Below are 19,683 nucleotides of genomic sequence, written 5' to 3'. Positions count from 1 at the left end.
CTCAGCGCTGCGTCGAAGGCACTCCACGTTACATCTGGTTTTGCAACAGAGACTGAAGTCACAGCGGTGGGCTGAATCCAGTGAAGCGGTCGACAAATAAAAACACCCCCACAGGAAAACACCGACAAAGCCTGAACCAGTTCACCCTATTTGTCTTTTTTTCGTCCTTGGAACCAGAAACCTGAGGCGGGCGATTTGTTTGCATCTAGAAGGCCGTTTTTGGTTTCAGCTGTAGTGGATCACAAATGTATAAATAAAACCGTTCAAGAGACAACAGACGAGACGAGCTAACGTCGTGATTCACAAACAGAAGTGTAAAAGGCGGCCGGGGGCGGGAACCGCCGCCGAGCCTGCCGAGACAACAAAACTCAACAAACCAAAGTTCAGGAATGATTAAAATATTGCTACAATATTTGATTTGAATAAAACGTGATTGCATACATGGAAATAAAGAAATCAAAAAGGAATAGAAAAAAAGAGGATTTCATCTAGAACTAAAGACCCAGCAAACCCGCTAAAACATCAGTTCACATGTTTGATGCTACAGTAACCAGCAGTACAAAACACTAACCAAGGACTGGAAACACCAATAAAATACACAGAAAACACGGATATATCTGAATACATCTCATCGACAGTAAACCTTTATCACTGTAAACCTGTTCTTTGCCAATTTACAGAGGCATGATGGGAGATTTTAACAAAGTCGAGGTCATCCTGACTCCAGGAATAAGGCACAGGGATCATCTGAAGGCCACGCCGAGCCTTTCTTAACGAGGCCTTTCTTAACGAGGCCTTTCTTAACGAGGCCCGGGCTAAGATCTGACAGTTTGAGGGTAAATCTGTGACTTCCAAACGTTGTCAGAGACGATATTTTAAAGATAAGTTTGACTTTGAAGGGGAAGCTTCAGAGAAGAGGATTAGGACCGCAGCGACCGACGGACAGCGGCCAATCTGAGATTAAAGAAAACATTCTGAGTTAATAAAGTCAGACGTAGTGAGAAGGCTGACTTGAATTCCTTGATTCTGGGATTAAAGTCAAAAGGCAAGAGTGGCTGAAAGGTATCGACTTCAAAACAAGAAGGACACGAAGACACGGACATGATCGCAGCCCAAATCTGACTATAATCTGATAATTATTCCAAAAAGCCTGACTCTCAGAATACTGACTTCATTCTCCGACCTCCGAGATTAACAGCAGTTATCTCGGACCTAATCCTCTTTGAAGGCAAAGAACCGAAAAGTGAGTTTAAAAAAATAATTTAACATCACACCAGACCAGACGGCGGTTTCTGCAGACGTGCGTTGGAATGATCGGAGTGTAGTGGACGCCGCCGAGGCCGCTCTCGGAGGAGTGTGGAGGATTCGGACGGCGATGTCCGGGCTCAGATGGAGGACTTGGAGAAGGAGACCCGCAGGTGGTGGTTCTCTCCCAGGTCGTGGTTGTGGAACTCGATTAGGGACTCGATGGCCTCCTCGACCGAGCCCATCTGGATCAGCGCCATCTTGTGGTCCTTCCTGAAGAAGAAACCGACAGGAGGTTGTCAGACTCAGCGGGGGGGTCCACAAAGACATGTTTACATACAGGCAAGGCATGAACAAATGGTTCAAGACAGGGATTTCAGGGACAGGGACAGGGACAGGGACTTTGTGGCAGGCACAGGAGCTTCGGGACAAATCCAAAGACTGCGAAGATTAAGGATAGAACGAGGGGCAAAATCGTAAGGATGAAGATTTAGGGACACTGATAAATGCTTTGGACTATAAGGTCTTCTGGGCAAGGAGTGACCAGGATCAGGAGTTTTGGCCAAGAACAAAGACTTTAGAGCCCGGACAATCGCTTCAGAGCAGGGAGGGAAAGTCAGGGCAAGGACTATGGCTTCAGGGCCAGGATAGGAGCTTTAGGGCCAGAGGAGGCTTCAGGAGCTACAGGACAGAGCAAGGACAGGGGCTTGAGGACAGGATAAAGGTTTTAGGACTTGCTGAATAGGCGCGCACACACACACACACACACACACACACACACACACACACACACACACACAGAGTAATCAATGATCAGAGACAGTAAATGGACGACTCACTGGAAGAACTTGAAGGCCTTGACCAGGGCTCCTGAGCTGGAAAACAACATTTTGAGGTCGTCCTCGACCACAGACGGGCTACAGACACAAAAGTATGATTAGTAACAAAGGTCACGTGACAGACAAAGAACTTTACATGTGACTTCAGGACTGTGGCAGCTTGTTCTAGTCTGGCATCAGGTGTAAAACGTGTCCCTCAGTTCGGACTACAGGCAGGTGTTGATGCTCCTGCAGTTCCAGGACTTACGGGATGTTGGACAGGTGTAAGGTGGCAGACGGGGGGAAGATGTTGGAGTAGTTTTTGGAGCCGGGCTTCTTGAAGCGGTGCAGGGGGGAGTTGCTGTAGTCTTTGGTCAGACCCTGGTCCTCGTGGCCCTCTCGGGGCAGCTGGACGCTGGTGTGTTTGGACAGCGTGATGCGCAGAGACCTCCCGTGCAGCTGCTGGCCGCTCAGGTGGCTCATGGCTGCAAACCAAACAGGTGAAGAGCGCTGCTCACGTTTCTGACTGCATGATTACTTCCTTCTCCTCCTGCAGTAACTTTATTCTAGTTTATTGATTGACTTTGATGTGGTGTTTTTTTCAATCCAGTCACCCCCAAATATCATCTGTATAAATACTGGATAATATTTTAGGGAGGCGACGTCAGCGCTCCGACATTCAACTCACTACGCCCTTCCTGAATACCCCTTCAGTGAGAAACACTCACACATACTGTACTGGGGGCGTGTATGTTGGCGTGGCGAGGAGCCTGCTGAGCGTGTGCGGGAGGTTACCTAGCTGAGCCTGTGTGCTGTCAGACATCTGAACCAGAGCGTTCTCCTTCTTGTTGAACAGAATCTTCACCCTCATCACGTCACCGTAGACACCTTCATACACAGCCAGAAATGAAGAAGAGTGTCAGTCCTCGTCACGCAGGAGTCATACAAACACACCTACAGCTGCACCTTTAAGACCTACAGGAAGTGTCTGAAACTGGTCTGACTGCAGCCTGCCAAGCCACTGACCCTTAGTCTAATTAAAAATATGAAACACCTGGAGGTGAAGGGGGGCGCAGCGCCGAGACGCCGCCGTCAGAAACACTAACAAATTGGTGAATTTAATTTAGGAGGCAGGAATTTCTGGGTGTTATACAGGAAATGCAGTGAGGAAATTAAGGGTAAGGGTCAGAGGAAATTAAAATGGCAGATTAACACCATGTAGGAGCTATGAATTATGGGAGTGTTGACTTAAAAAAAAACAAGAGCAGCTGATTGAGCACTGATGACATGCAAACTGAAGGAAACCCCGCATGCAAACTCAAAAACTCAAGTTCACTGAGATAACATGAAACACAATAAATGCAGCTTGGATGGGAGAGAATTCGCTGAGACTGCAGATTCTCCTCCACCCAGATACTCCGGAGCTGATGGGGTTCAGTCTGTGCTGCTCACAGCACTGAAAAGGTTCAACAGCAGCATCTGTGAGTGGAGGATCCACTGAACAGGACACACAGAGTTCATCCGACCACACCTGAGTGTTCACTGGATTCAACTGCATTTTATCAAATCCAGATCATTTCCTTATCGAATCCATTTAGTAACTAGTTACTATAGTAACAGTCGGTTCAGATCTTTGTGCTCTCTGAGGAGTCGAGACAGACTTTGTTATGTTAGTGATGTTATCAAGCTGAAACGTGTCTCTGACGCACTGAACCACAGCTGAGTCGACTGACTTTTACACCAAAGACTTGATCCAAAGTCTGGAGCTCCGGATTCACTGCGATCACGATAACATCTGATCGTAATCTGCCGAGCGGCTGCTGTCTGAGGTTTCCATCACGTCGGTCCAGACTCATGATCTCTGCAGTGACAACTGATGAGTTTAATTAAAGGTGTTCAGTGTTTGTTGGTCAAACTGAACTTCTCTCTAAGACAGAAACACGCTGTCTTCACTCAGAGACTGTTTGTCCAGAGGAGTCCAGACCTGAAGATCAACATCAGCACGACGGATCGGCTCGCGGTGACCACGATGCTTCAGATGTGGCCGCCGCTGCAGAGAAGCTGCAGACTGAAACGTGGAGGCTTCACACATGATGAACCTGCAGCTCAGAAGATCCAAACAATCAGCTCAGGTTCAAGGTGGACGCCGAGATTATCTGAGCACATGTGACACATGGTCACAATCTGCTGCTGAATGACGGACAGACGAGAGTTTCTGCAGGACGTGATGATGTCACTGTGACGCTGACCTTTGACCTGTTGCATAGAAAATGTCATGACTTCATCACCCGAGACGTTTGTGTGAGCTTTTGTCATAATTAATGAATAAATTCTTGAGTTATAGAAATGATCTGTGAGGTCACTGTGACCTTTGACCTTTAAATTCTCATCAGCTCCTCCTGGGGGCCCTGAGATATCATGTTCATGACAATGAGATGGACAACCAGAAAACACGACGCCTCCAGTCTCGGCCGCCGCCGCAAACGCAAAGCGAGGAGCGACAACAGATTCAGGTTCGAGAGAACCGGATCAACCTGGTACCGACAAAGAGACGCTGCTGTTGAACATTTCAAACGCGAGCAGCACAAACCAAACAGAAACTAAAAACCCAAACTACTGGACAAACAGTGCAGGGGGGGTGTGAGGGCAGTTCTTTATGAATTTGGGTGAACTGAACCTTTACAGGTGTTCGGGCAGGTGCTGCAGCTGATTTTAGTTTTTTTTTGCTGAGGCTCCTTCAGACATGAAAAACGCTGACGTTGCGTTTCTAATAAACAGGAAGGAAACAGTCTGACATCTATGAGCCAACAGGAGGGGCCGAGTCTGCGTCCACACATTCATTTATTATTTTCCATGTGTGTATTCTTTCAGTTTGTCAGAGTTTGGGTGTTTTTCCATCTGGGGGGCTTCAGCGGTGGATGCTGCTCAGTGCGTTACAGGACTGCTCACCTGCGCTCAGACGACTTTTTGAGCTCAGGTGCGACTAAAAGCTCAGAGCAAAAGCTGCAAATATTGTGAACGAACTCAAATCAGCACGCAAAATCTGACAAAACCAGCAGACACTCATTTTCTTCATTTTCATCATGAAAAAGAGGAAAAACAAAAATCAGAACAACCAGGTGATAATTCAAAATAAGAAGCTAGTGACAACATACCGAAGAGAATAAAGAGGCAGTGGGGCGTAACTCTCTTTAAAGACAGCAGAGAAGGCAGCGGAGGGACAGGACAGGTAAAGGTGGGAGGGCAGGACAGGTGGAGGGTCCGAGGCGTTTCCATGGCAACAAATTAAAAAGGGAAAAAAAGACAGGTGAGGGATCAATCAGGAAGTTAATTACCTTTGGAGAGGAAGGGTCAGGTGATGTCAATATGAGGTGAACATGTTCACACATGATTGGACAGGGGTGTGTGTGTGTGTGTGTGTGTGTGTGTGTGTGAGGGGGAGTCTCATGACAAGAGTGTGTCAACGAATTAAAAACATTACAGGAAGTCAGAAACATCAGTGACACCATTTTACTCTCTGACATCAGAGAAGCAAACAGCCAATCAAGAACAGGAAAACGTTCTTGTGACATCACTCAGGTGTGATTCAGGTTTGACTGGAGGACGTGAGCCTCCGGCATCTCTGATTGGTCGTAACGCTGTGATGTAAGACGTTCATAAAGACAGTTTGACATCATGTGATTTGACGAAGAGATGGAGAGATGAGGGATTATAATTCTGATCACATGATTTGGGACTGTGTGCAAAACATCAATAAAAACAGTTCAATGATTAAAAACCTTTTTCAACCTGAATTTAGCCGAACGCAGCACGAAGACAAGAAATCTAATCTCAACTGTCCACCACGTTTAAATAAAGTTGGTTCAGGATCTGTTTACTGTGGTCAGTGTTTGGACCAGAGGACTTTAACTGGACTGACTCTTACACTGAAATTCTTTCTCTTTCTTCATAATGCTGCACAGTCTCAATGGGGGACAGGTCTGGACCAGGCAGCCGGTCCAGTACCTGGACTCTTAGACTATGAAGCTGTTGTAACACTGTAGAGAGCATGTGGCTCCGGAGCCTGTTTGGAGCTGTCAGCATTAACGGAGCCTTCACAGGTGTGCAGGTGAGCCACTAACACACCTCCAGACCAGCACAGAGGCTGGTCTGTCAGTCTGAACTGTTTACTGCCAACAGTTTTCTGAAGTGTTCCTGAGTCCATTATACTATCATGGCGGTGTTAAACACAGCGCTGCTGTCAGGTGAGTTTCTGTGAGGGAGGATCAGCAGGTGACCACACTCTGTTTGATTGATGTCTGACACACGTCTCAACTCTTTTGTTGTATCTGATACATGTGACCAGTCGACAGGTGTATGAGATAACCTGTATGTTTTCATTCTGGAGGAAAAAAAGAGGTTGTTCACGTAAAGTCTTTCTGCTTTTTGCAATAAATAAATAAATAAAAAGCAATGCCCAGATGCACCAGATCCTACCTGGAGGTGTCACCTGGAGGTGTCACCTGGTGCTGTCACCTGGAGGTGGTGTCACCTGGTGCTGTCACCTGGAGGTGGTGTCACCTGGAGGTGGTGTCACCTGGTGGTGTCACCTGGTGCTGTCACCTGCTGAGCTCCATGATGTTCATGTGTGTGGAGACATGTAAGTCAAACTGTCCTTACAAACCTGCTACTGACCTTTATTCATTTGTAGGTGTGTAAATATATAATAATAAGATGTGGAGATAAACATCAGCTGAGAAGTTTGAGGATCATCTGGTAAAAATGTTGCTGTTTGAAATAAAACTCTGAAGCTCTGTGGTGGAAACATTTAAAGGGCCGTCCGACGTCCCGCCATGAGGACTCTGATCAGCATCGGGATGAACAGGATCAGGAGGGAAGGACCCACCTCGGGGTTGAGGTTGCTGATCAGCAGGACGCAGACTCCGGCGGGGAGGGGGGGGAATCCCAGCCTGGTGGCCCCGGGGAGGGACAGCGAGGCCAGGCCTCCGGGCAGCGCGGGGACCGTCAGGCCTGGATAGGGGAAGGACACTGGGAGAGGTGAGACGAGTGAACGACAATCTGAAAAGTGCAGGAGACGTCTTCCCGACATCAGTGACACCAACACCGTGAACTGAACTCCCCCCACACCACCCGCTGCTGTAAACACAGTCAGAGCTGTGGATTGGCCGGGTGCTGATCAGGTGACTAGTGCCGGATCGTTTCCTTCACACGTCAAGCTGTTTTCTGTGTGACCTGGTCTCTCAGTCTGTCTGTGAAGCTGAACTTCTTCCTCCTTTAAATTTAGTCTGGAAGCTTCTGGGACTCTGACTTTATTATTTACTTTACTATCCTGATATACTGGATCCTGACATGTGTGCCATCCTGTCAGAATGATGTCATCCACGTGGTCTCCATGGATACCTGGCTCTTTGTCATGGTGACCATCTGCCTGAACGTTTTTCAGAGTACTGAAACGTTTCTGTGATTCATCGTGCTGACGCTCCACTCTGAGTGAATCGCAGACTGTTTTAGTGTTAAGGATGTAAAAACTGGAGACTCTCGTGCTGTTTCACATCTGCACTCTGCGACCCTCCAGCTGTTTGACGGGATCTCTGCAGGTGAGACTCACCTGCAGGTTGGATAGTGAAGGCTGGCGGGAAGGCGTGAGTCGCTCCTGCATACGGAGCAGCTGAGATGATACCTGGAGCTGCAGAGAAGAGACGACACCTGAGTGACAACATCTGGATCTTTTGATGTGTTCTGAGTGTTTTTTGGTCTGTTTTAAAAACGGAGACACAGATTGGATCAGTGTCTTTAACCTGTCGGTCACCTGACTCCCTGCAGTTACTGTACATTCCTCTCTGCTAATCTTGAGGATGGTTGTAGTCAGACTCCACCGACGCCATGCTGCAGCGTCACACCGCAGGATTGACACGCGTCACGATGCCGCTCTGAGCTGGATTTCACACAGCGTTTCTATGCACGTCAGACCTGAGTCACTTCGGAAAACTAATAAGACTGAACTCATGACGCTTCACTCACTGTAGACTCAGTTTAACAGAAACATTTCATCATGAGGTCAGCTGTAACGCTGCGTCCAGAGCAGCTTGACTCTGATGAAGAAGGTTAACAGCTTGTAAATAAATAAATCCTCCACTGTGTCTAAAAAGCTGCTGAAATGTTCGTTTCCAGTGAAAGGGGAGTAAACAGGAAGTGACTCTCAGGTAAGAACTCTCACTTCCTGAGACTCTGTGAAAAGCTGAGAGTTGCCATGGAGACTTGGCTCAGCCTTCGTTTTGCACTGATGACTAATTTTCCTGTCGACCATTCAAGGTATGTGAAGATAAAGTTTATCTCGCTCTCCTGCTCTCTGAGGTTTTAGTGACGTTACGCCTGTGTGGGGGTCTTACTGAAGGCTGTGGCCATGGCCGGGTGCTCCATGGTGGGCTGGCTGTCTCCGGAGGGCAGGTCGGGTCTGGTGAAGTCGCGGCTCTTTTCGTTGTTGTATTTGACGTTGAGGCTGGTGAGTTTGGAGAAGCTGATCCTCAGCGTGCAGCAGCCGTTGTAGATGTTCTGTCCGTCCAGAGACTGAAACCACACCAGCAGGTACGTTATTCACGAGAGGAAGACGGCTCACAGCCGTCGACTGTTCTGGTTTCAGTGGGACCAGCAGAACGCCGTGCTCACCAGTTTAGCTGCCTGGGCAGACGCTCCGTCCGGGTACTGCAGCAGAGCCTGGAACTGACTGTTCTTGGTGAAGACGATGATCCTCAGCACTGTGCCGAACTTTGAGAAGATCTGAGGACCAAACGGGAGCTAAACTGATCAAACTGTCAGAGGAAATGTGTATTTGTGAATCTTCTTCTGTTTCCAGGGACAGAAACACCACAGCAGCTCGAGCACACTGTCACCTGCTCTGCTAACGTTAGTTTATTGGCTGCTTATTGGCTCACTCCTGACATACATGTGTAAGTGAGACCTAACTGGTGTTTCCTGTTCTTTCACACCTGTAACTCTGGTGATCGTGTGTTAGCTGCAGAAGGCTGCAGACCTGCGCTCAGTACTGTACCGGAAGGCATCCTGTAGAGTTTTTGTCCCAGAAACACTGAGCTGAGGCCTTTCATGTCTCATGTTTGGGTGCTGTGTTACCTGGCAGAGGGCGTCCAAGGAGACGGGGTAGACCAGGTTCTCCACCACCACCCTCAGCACCGAGCTCGGGGTTGCCACAGCTGTGTCCACATGAGATGTACTGAGGGCCCGAAGAGCTGCCTGGGCTCTCTGAGAGAGGATGAGCACATGCTGACAGTTACTGGGCAATCTGCAGATGCTAACAGTAGCTGGAAAACAGATGCTAACATATGCTAGCAGTGGCTCGTCAGTGTACAGATGCTAAAAGTAGCTGGAAAACATATGCTAGCAGTGGCTAGGCAGTGTACAGATGCTAAAAGTAGCTGGAAAACAGATGCTAACATATGCTAGCAGTGGCTCGTCAGTGTACAGATGCTAAAAGTAGCTGGAAAACAGATGCTAACATATGCTAGCAGTGGCTCGGCAGTGTACAGGTGCTAAACAGCAGTTAGGCATATAAATGCTAACAGATGCTACCAGTTGCTGGGTGCTGCACATACGCTAACAGTCGCTAAAAGTACTGAGTGAGGTGTACCTCCTGGTTGGGGGAGTTGTCGGTCTTGAGCTCCTTGTGGTTGGAGAACTGGACGTAGACGGGATGGTGCCTGATGATGGGCATCACTGTGGAGTAATAACCCACCATGTTCTGAGCTGCATCCTCTGAGTTCATCTCTAAGAAGGCCTGAGGGGACACCCCGGGCGGTTCATTGTGGGAGACACGGGACATCTTACTTCAGTAAAAGAACCATTATAACACTAAATATACTCCAATCAAGTAAAGTCCTGCACCTGGTTCTTGGCTTTGAGCATCAGCAGGTTGGTGACGTCTCCGAAGGGCAGACCGAGGCTGATCACCTCGGTCTCTGTGATGTCGTTCGGAAGCTTGCGGATGTGGATGACCCTGGACGGCGCTCCAGGACCTCTTATGTCACCTTTGAATTTCTTACTGTCGTTGCCATTGGCTACAGAGGACGAGAACCACCAGCAGCATAAAAGATTTCAGAGGTGAACAGAACACACAGAAAACATGAATCTGTGTTGTGATCACTGTGACTGATGCTGTGATTATTGTTGGGGTGCAGAATACGATCAGTCAGGCATCTCTGCTTCTGTTCTAATGTTTGCTGTGACACAGCTCCACCAGTTTGGATGTTTCAGTGAGTTGTTGAAGCCTAATATGAGCCAGTGATATATTTCTGATTTCCTGGAGGCCCAATGAGTGTTGCAGTAATTGTAAAATACAAAATAACACATCTGACCTGTGGTGCTCATGATATATAGGCCGTTGGAGACGGTGGAGAAAAGCTCGTCAGATCCTCTCTGAAACAGAAACATCAGATTTACCTCCACTATAAAAGGCTGCACTCACACATGCACACACACACACATACAAACACTTCATTTATTATCATGTAAGATAAACTGAAGCTGGATTTCTGCACATTTCAGAGGCTAGAACCACCACGTTTTGATATTTTTGCTTCGAAAGATCAAAGGATGACCAAGATTGTTGATTGGTCAACTTGTTGTTTCCGCTCCCGTCTGGTTTCTAAAGAGCTGAATCAGTTAACTAACAATGAGGTAACACCGACAACATGACGACATTTCCCAAACAGAGCACGTGCAGCTGACGCCGCTGCCACCAGAGGTCGCTCCAGAGCCACAGCTGAGCAACGGCAGCTCATCACAGAACTAACTGAAAGAAGCAGAACAGGCTCCTTTATGGCAAGAAGACAACTGAAAACAATGAATATCAGACAGGTCTGACACCCCCCTCAGACCGCAGCGGGCAGCCGGGGCTGAATTCCTGTGCTGAGGAAGTCAATGAGAACCAGATGTGAGCCTCGTTCAGACTGCAGATTCATACAGACTGAGCAGAGAGAGGAAGCAGAGTCTCACTGCAGCATCAAACATGCAGGACAAAGACGGACCAACACGTCCGAGTGTGACTGAACAACAGCTGAACTCCTGTCGGCTTTAATGGAATATCATGTTTCACTGCATGTGTAGCATCGCCTGGAAATAAGCATCATGTGTTTGTTATCTCAGAACGAGCTTCATATCTACAGAGGGAGCAGGTCCTCGTCCACAGAGCTGACCGTGTTGCACCCCCATGTGTCTGCAGAGGCTCAGAAAGGACAAACCAAGCACCGACTCTAGACGGCGCCTTTCATGTTTTTAGTGGCCGGCGTAGGATCTCCTGCAGAGGTTCTCAATTTGATTCATCCAACGGCCAAAATTTTTAAAAGCAGCATTCAACCAATAAATTTAATGTATTCAGGTCTAATTTAATATTTTCACTTTCCTGCTAAATTAATGTTGTTTCATTAGCCTGTATCAGTGCAAACAGACTCCACAGCATCATTCCATTATATATCTATATATTCAGTTCAGCCCTTTACCTCCATCTTTTTGTTTTCTTGTCCATGTTGATGAAAGTAAACTTCCTGCAGCTGTTTCACATTAAAGGCCTGAAAGTGACTCTAAGAGTGAAATATCTGCAGGAAGTGCTTGGTTTTATCAACAGGTGCTGAACATCTTATACACACCTGTTGTCAAGTCATTATAAATCACACACCTCCAGGATATCTCACATCTGAGAATTATTACTGCAGAATGTCTTCACATCTTCAGCTCTGCTGAGGATCAAAGTCCTCACAACGCTGGAAAAAACAGCAAAGAAGCAACAGGAGTGAACGAGTGAGTGAACGATGTCATAGTTAACAACAGTTTCTCACCTGTTCAAAAGATAATCAGCAACTATTTTAATAATAAGTATTAATTTCATCTTTTCAGGTGTGAAGATTTGCTGATTTTCTTCAGTCTTCTCTGATATTGAACTAAACATCTTTTGTTTTTAACAGCTTTAAGACATCAGACTGAGCTCTGTAGGAAACATGACGAGCATTTTTATCATCTCACAGTTTTTGGACTAAACGTTGAATGGAGCACGTCGACAGATGGACCAATCAGAGGCCTTGTTCAGTAATGAGACAGTTCAGTCTTATTGGGTTTGCAGAGAGTTTGAGAAGCTGCCACAGTTTCTGTCAGAGGAACCTGAGCAGGTTTTTATCTGAACAAAAGGAGCTCAGATCTTATTACCCCTCACATGAATAATCCAGCAGAAACCTGAGTCCTGTCCTCTCAGCCTCCCCGCCCCCCCTCTGGATGTGGCCCTGCTGTCTGACAGCTGCCGGCCGACCCTCATCATCGCTGCTCATCATCATCATGTTCTGTTTCTTTCGCCTCGGTCTTTTACTGCTTTTCAAAACTCACAAGCTAAAAACGCTGTTGATTCATTCTGTCGATCCATTAATATTTTGTTAATTATTTGATTTTGGCTAACTGTCCTGGTTCACAGTTCTTTGTCTTTGTCCTTCTCTGTGGAAGATCAGGGGACCTGATAGAAAGCTCCAGAACAGATGATGATGGAACAAACTCAGAGCTCGATTAGAAACTTGTGAAGTGAAGCGTGTCTGAACATAAACCAAGTCACTTCCTGTTTCAACAGGAAGCACTTCCTACGGAGGACGTACAGAAACCAGTTCATGGGACTAGAAGTCTTCACAGGTCCACCCAAACCTGAGGACCTGAGACCCAAGCCACTAAAAGCACGAGGTTGGATCCACATCTTAGGTCCAGTCTGTTAACATTATGTGGAATACCTGAGTGGATCCAAGAGGACCTGGACTGTGAGGACCTCTACACAGGACCCTTAAACTCGCCCAGACCTGCTGCTCTTCTTCTTTTATCTCCTTTTGTTTCTGGTGTGAATACAAACAAAGTGCAGGAGAAAACCCTGAACTGTCCCTTTAACTGGAGCCGGTCTGAGTGTTCAGGTGGTTTCAGATGACTCGCCTGAGGCCAGAGGAGGAAACAGGAGAGCTGTGATCATCAAACGGTCTCCTCCTCCTCCTCCTCCTCCTCCTCCCAGCAGCCCCTGCTCCCGTCACTTCCTGCTCTCAGATCTCAGCCTCTCTTTCGGCCTTCATGCAGTTTTGGCACAGATTCTGGTTTTTGTCCTAAAACCAGCACCAGCAGCGGTGACCGCTCTGCTGCCGGACACAAACCGAACATGATTACTGAGGAGAGAGCGGAGTGATGGAAGCAAAGGCTGCTGGGAGATCAGACAACCACCGACACAGAAATATTATTCTAAAGCTTTTCCTTTTATCCTCTCAGATCATCGTCTGAAGGTCCAGTGAACAGCAGCACTGCTGACCAGCTAACACCAGCCTCCATCAGCTGACACCAGCCTCCATCAGCTGACACCAGCCTCCATCAGCTAACACCAGCCTCCATCAGCTGACCACGGCCTCCATCAGCTGACCCTGGCCTCCATCAGCTGACCACGGCCTCCATCAGCTAACACCAGCCTCCATCAGCTGACCACGGCCTCCATCAGCTAACACCAGCCTCCATCAGCTGACCACGGCCTCCATCAGCTGACCACAGCCTCCATCAGCTGACCACGGCCTCCATCAGCTAACACCAGCCTCCATCAGCTAACCACAGCCTCCATCAGCTGACACCAGCCTCCATCAGCTGACCACGGCCTCCATCAGCTAACACCAGCCTCCATCAGCTAACACCAGCCTCCATCAGCTGACCACAGCCTCCATCAGCTGACCACAGCCTCCATCAGCTAACACCAGCCTCCATCAGCCACCATCAGCTGACACCAGCCTCCATCAGCTAACACCGGCCTCCATCAGCTGACCACGGCCTCCATCAGCTGACCACAGCCTCCATCAGTATTAATTCAGGATGCTGCAGCAGAGGCCTGCAGACCTCATCATGTCTGGGGACCTTCAGGGTCTCTGATGGAGGAGAGTAAAGTAGAAACACTGACAGCTTCTTCTGTGTTTTAACATCAGCTGCTGCGTCAGTGATAAGTCATCAACAATCACAGACACAGCGAGCTCCCGTCTGTCCGTCAACCAGCTGCTCCTCAGTATCTGTTTTCTATCAGCTCAGTGTGAAAACCAGCAGCACAAGAGGCAACAGGGCTGAAACAGGTGACCATCCTGACATGAGAGCCAGACCACACGCACGCACACACACACACACACACCAGCACGCACATGCACACGCACACACACACACACACACACACACACACACACACACACACACACACACACACACACAGTGTTGAGATGTGAATGATGATCTCCATCTGACAGTGTATAAACTGTTGCTGCACTATGAACAATATTTGCATTTATTCTTTTTTTAAATGATCATGTAAAAAACTGTTGACTAACGAAGGAACCAATCAGAGTATTGATGAGGAGCTGATCAGACACAGATCACAGCCTCCACCCTACAGTCGGTTCAGAGGCTTCTTGTTTAACCGGTCTGATGGTGTGATCTTTGTACGTCATGGTTCACAGTGTGATCACTCAGACTTCATCACATCCTCTTCATCATTTGTTTCACTTCTTATCTTCCTACTGCAGCCTCTGTTCGTTATTAACGCTGTAAGATTTGATTTGTTTTTAGTCAAATAAAATGTTCTTGCAGGACAACCCCAAACGCCATGGTCTCGAGACCCCCCCACCACAAACGCAGCACCTGTGCTTTGTTTTTCTAGCAGCTGCCTCACATGTCACGGTCACTGGTGTCAGAGAGTGAACACACCGACAGAACGCCGACATCCTGACTGATGGAGTCGCTCTGAGTCAACTCTGTCTTTGAGACCTGGTCCAGGATTGGCTCTGAACAGCTACATGATGTCAAACCGGCCTCATGGTCCAGTAAGAATGTAGAAGTGTGTTGCTGTTGACTAATCTGATTATCCTCAGTCTTGTTGTGGAATGTGACTAAATCACTGCTGGAGTTTCTAACACTGAGCGGCTTCAACACTAATTACACAGAGAAGCTTCCAATTGTTCCCAGATGGCAGCATGTCCGTCCTGTCAGACGGCCTCAGAGACGTTCACAGCAGAAACAAACCAACCAGAGGAGGAGGAGGAGGAGGAGGAGGAGGAGGGGGGGGGGGAGCAGAGGTGCCTACCTTAGTACCAACTGTTATATCTTGGTGGACACTGCTGTGAAGAAAAGACAGCGTGTTAGAAGCAGCAGGGAGAGAAACTCAAACAACAAGCAAAAAAAGTTAAACTGAGGTTAAAGAGACGCTGCCTGAGGAGACGGACGGAGGGAGAAGAAACCCAGCAGAGAGGAGGCGACAGCGGGCGGAAAAACAAAAGAGCCGCAACCAACCAACCATTCGCCGATCGCTGACCATCCACTTCCTGTCTGTTTCCAGTATGATCAGAGAGCACCAACCAAACGGCCCCCATCATCCACCTGACTCTGTGTGGACCTGAAAACTGCCCCTGGTGGAGGCCAACAGATGGAGCAGAGCTGCAGCTAACAAATACTTCAGTTTTCATGTTTCTACAATGTCCAAAACGAGGACAATTATTACGAACTGGCATCTTACAACTGATCATTTAAACTCACTGCACAGACAAGCCTACGACTGGAAGCTCCTCAGATCACTAAAGAAGTAAAACCCAACAGGAAAACATCCTTTACTACTCACAAAATACATGAAGTGAAGTAAAAGTATGTATAAACAAACTGTGGAGGAATCAGACAGAGGGGGTCCGTCAGTTCGTGGTCATTTGGTACCACGTCAAACGAGCACGTGTCGCTCGACCTGGACGTCCTGCTGGAGCTGAAACAATTAATCAATCAACGAGTCGATCGACAGACAGCTGATCAGCATCAGTGTCCAGACGCTGCAGCTCTTCCTCTGTGAGGATTTACTGTTTCTGTTTCCTCTCACCTGAAACTGATCGACTGTCTGAAGACGTCACTTCTCATAAACTCTGTGCATTAAATTAAATGATGAGCCACAGAACACATCATGTCAGAAAGCAGAGATTCACCGCCGTGAGGTGAGTCCTGAGCTGGATGTTTGACAGACTTCACTCTGGACACATCCAGCAGGTTGGCAGTAAGAGGACGGTCAGCTTGCCGCCGAGCCCCCCGGGAAACCCGTCAATCAATTCATGTTTGAGTGACACAAAACCAACATCCAACACCTTTATACTGTCCAGCCCACATTAGTGAAAATAAGGACTTTACAGAAGACATTAAACTGGTCTGATGTTGGACACACGTCTAATTCACTTATTCTACAGAAATATCTGAATAGAAAATAACTGCAGTTTTTTTCAACAGCTGTCACATCATGTGACTCACTGACTCCAGACCAGATCCTGACTCGTATCACTACACTGGACAAACACCTGACCCACCTGTAGGGACCTGAAGCTCTTCTCCTTCATCGTTCCTGTCTTTACCTTTCTGTCCCTCTGATCCTTTTCTGTCCTCTTCCTCATCTGCCCTCATGTTTTTTTTTATTTCAGTGTGTGACACAAACCGTGGACGCCACACTCGTTCTCCAGCCTCTGTCACGTTCATTAAAAAAAGAAATCCAGAGCAAACTCTGGATGTGGATGAAGAGCTTTTCTATCAGCACGTGTTTCGATTGGTCGACCTGTCTGATAAAATGCAGGTAAAGCAGGAAGATGTCCAACAGCCCGGCGTCACACACCCCCACTTCCTGTTTAGACAGGAAGTCAAATGCCCAAACATCAGAGCTGGTTGTTCTGAGGCTTAAACTGAGCAGAGATGTTGTTTTTTTAAATATTAGCTCCATTTAACGAAGGCAACGCTTCATTCATCATTTATTTAAGACAGACGCGTGAGGACAGAGTCCTGCTGCTCACCTGGGACTTCATTCATGGAGGTGAGCTAAACGGACACGGTCTACATTTTCTTTATAAACTAGTACTTTTTAGGAAACTTATGTGGAACAAAAAGACAAATAAAATAAAGCGACCCCCCCAAACTGTACTGAAGCACAGAGCAGGTACACGTCACAGGAAATGAATCCCCAAAGCAGAGCTGGACAAAGTGTCTCAGACACTACAGTAACATTTAAAAGAAAGGAAAAACAGGCTGGTCGGGCTGAACAGACGGTAAACCAGCTGGAAGAGGACTCCTCGGGGCATGAATGAGCCCCGACAACACACAAATATTCACATCAGGAACTGAAACGTCTCCGCCGCCCTGAGATTTATCAGATCCAACTGTTAGAAAGGACACGAAACACGACCAGACAGCAAACCCACTGATTCCTGGAGGTCAACAACCAAGACATAGAGGACATTTAATCAATGGAAAATAAAGATGTTAGTTTGTGTCAATAAGTCGGTGGAGTTCAGTTTGGGACCAGGTCTGTCTTTAACTGACCTGCAGTGGTCAAACTAAGCCTTCCGTCCTCTTCACAAACAACCTTCTGTATAAAATACCGTAAATGTTAAGAACTCATCCTCAAACTCATAAAGCTTTTAGAAAATGACTCCTGCTCTTTAAACGTATCATCTGTTCAACCCGGCACACATTTAACACAAGACGTTGAATAAAATCTAAAGTTTTCACACGTGACTTACTTTGCAACAAATATTTATTATTTCATAACCACTTTGATTTGTATCATTTTAGAAAGTATGAGCACCACTGACTTCCGTCCACCTTTAACGAATTAACGGGGATCAAGTCTTACATTAAAATAAAATCGTTTCTACGGACTAAACTCTGCAGGACCGTCCGGACGGACCGCGGTGGGCGTGAGAGCTTCGTAAAGCTGGACTGAAGTTCGGTGCGCTGCTCGATGAATCTTTCACTTCTTATTCATCGATCGGATCTTTAGCACGAGGCTAAGTGTTTGAAATAAACGTGTTTCCGCAGGTAAACCAGTCCACGTTTACCTGGCAGGTTGTGTGAAAGGAGTTAACGCTGGGCCCGCAGAGGATGGCCCGTTCCGACGCTAACACAACAGCTAGCTGGGCTAGCTTAGCTTCCTGTTACTACCACAAACACAACTTTACCGACAGCTAAGCTAACAACAAGAACACCAGCTGCCCTCTGGAAAAACGTTATCCTGCGATACATTTAGGTTGTTTCTGTCGGGCGCAAATACAACCGCCACGAGTCCGTTTAATTTGTGTGTACACGTAAGTCGATGGGATAACTCACCCGTCCATTGCACAACACGGAACTACGGAGCAACAGGTTCCAGCCAGCCGCCAGCGGACCCCCTCCACCGCTGCTCCAACCGACAAAATGGCGTCCGGCCGGAGCCGCTCTCTGATTGGACGTTAGGCAAAACTTGTAGGCGTGTCAAGTCGGGTCCGGTTGCTGATTGGCTGGTCGGACGGGGGGAGGGGTGGCGGGGGGCACAACAACAAAGAGCTGAGATCGAAGGGATCAAAGATTGAGGATGAGGAGAACACACGGCTGAGTAGAGAGAAACGGACAAACCTCTCGGGGGGGGGATAAGTGGGCGTTGTCCCGACAAAACACGAGCGCGTTCACATGTCGGCGTCCCCCGCCACAGGTCGGGTCTGGAACCATCAGTCAACCAAAGAAAAAGTGCTCACATTAAGACAAACAACAGTAAAGCTGTTCGGTGTGTAGTTCACGGACCAACAGTTTGTCAGTGAAAAGTCTTCAAAGATGAGTTTTTGATCTTGTTCTCAGAAAGAGTCTCACCTGTCTGCAGGTCCTGAATAACCTGTGATTTAATACAATAACATCTGAGCTGATTAGAGACTCTGCTGATTCAAAACCTTCTAAAATCACTGTTCTTACATTTATAGAGATTCTTTCTGTCTTTATGAAGTTAAGAGACAATCAGGACGCCCACCTGTTCTTTTCACCCATCAGATAATTGTTCACTGGTGGTTTCTTTCATTGAACTTAATCATTTTCCAACATTGTGATGTCTTTTCTTCTTGGAGTGTAAACATGCTGGAAGCTTCTTTCTTCTTCTTCTGTCTCTCTCCGGCTGCCGTGTTGACCGAGTGTCATTTAAAGCAGCTGCAGGTAAATAAAACAGCAAACAACAAATGATGAACCTTTCCTAAACGGAGCAGTCAGAAGGTCAGGTCTAATCTCTGGCATCAGAACTGCAGAGCCTCCTTTAACATGAGCCCTGATTAACTTCTTCTCTGGAGGAATGATTTCCTGTCAGCGTTGGACACAGACGCAGAGGACACAGGCTGCTTCACGGGCAGGATTAGGGCTCATGTGCCCTGAAGGTACGGCTCAGTGTCCCGGTGTCCTTTCGTCTCTCGACTTGAGCGCTCAGAGTAAAAAGGAAGTTTTTCCTCTGAACTTCAAACCAGTCAGTCAGATCGCTTCAGACAAAAAAACTCTTCTCTGACTCCAGATGTTCAGGGTTCGTGTGGGTGTACTCTGGACGGTGAGGACTGTGGACGGTGTGGACAGTGTGGACTGTGAGGACAGTGAGGACGGTGTGGACGGTGAGGAAGGTGAGGACGGTGTGGACGGTGGACAGTGTGTACTGTGGATGGTGAGGACGATGAGGACGGTGAGGAAGGTGAGGACGGTGTGGACAGTGTGGACAGTGAGGACGGTGTGGACGGTGTGTGAGCAGCAGGCAGGTTTCTGTCTGTCTCCTGGACTCGGT

The 19,683-nt window shown here is 47.6% G+C and overlaps 1 protein-coding gene across 3 annotated transcripts in view; it reads right to left on the bottom strand.

Annotated features, from left to right (window-relative positions):
• ptbp1b (polypyrimidine tract binding protein 1b) overlaps positions 1 to 18,250 on the bottom strand; it is an 18,677-nt gene extending 427 nt beyond the window's left edge. The window contains exons 1-15 of one of the 3 annotated variants that reach the window (XM_041934647.1): positions 18,228 to 18,250; positions 15,190 to 15,223; positions 10,430 to 10,490; positions 9,960 to 10,132; positions 9,706 to 9,852; positions 9,192 to 9,320; positions 8,730 to 8,840; positions 8,453 to 8,630; positions 7,672 to 7,749; positions 6,949 to 7,091; positions 5,219 to 5,252; positions 2,859 to 2,951; positions 2,332 to 2,548; positions 2,085 to 2,162; positions 1 to 1,518 (exon numbers count right to left, since the gene is read on the bottom strand). The exon at positions 1 to 1,518 is cut by the window's left edge and continues 427 nt beyond it. In XM_041934647.1, the coding sequence (XP_041790581.1) occupies positions 1,386 to 1,518; positions 2,085 to 2,162; positions 2,332 to 2,548; positions 2,859 to 2,951; positions 5,219 to 5,252; positions 6,949 to 7,091; positions 7,672 to 7,749; positions 8,453 to 8,630; positions 8,730 to 8,840; positions 9,192 to 9,320; positions 9,706 to 9,852; positions 9,960 to 10,132; positions 10,430 to 10,490; positions 15,190 to 15,223; positions 18,228 to 18,235 (1,617 nt within the window). In that variant the 5' untranslated portion in view covers positions 18,236 to 18,250 and the 3' untranslated portion in view covers positions 1 to 1,385. The remainder of the gene's footprint in view (positions 1,519 to 2,084; positions 2,163 to 2,331; positions 2,549 to 2,858; positions 2,952 to 5,218; positions 5,253 to 6,948; positions 7,092 to 7,671; positions 7,750 to 8,452; positions 8,631 to 8,729; positions 8,841 to 9,191; positions 9,321 to 9,705; positions 9,853 to 9,959; positions 10,133 to 10,429; positions 10,491 to 15,189; positions 15,224 to 18,227) is intronic. The other 2 variants (XM_041934649.1, XM_041934648.1) reach the window with 2 other exon arrangements.
• Between the last annotated feature and the right edge of the window lie 1,433 nt (positions 18,251 to 19,683).

The sequence above is a fragment of the Chelmon rostratus genome, chromosome 4, assembly GCF_017976325.1.
Source record: "Chelmon rostratus isolate fCheRos1 chromosome 4, fCheRos1.pri, whole genome shotgun sequence".
NCBI classification, from domain to species: domain Eukaryota; kingdom Metazoa; phylum Chordata; class Actinopteri; order Chaetodontiformes; family Chaetodontidae; genus Chelmon; species Chelmon rostratus.
The sequence above is the reverse complement of the archived record's forward strand: the minus strand, read 5'-3'. Positions and strand labels throughout refer to the sequence as shown.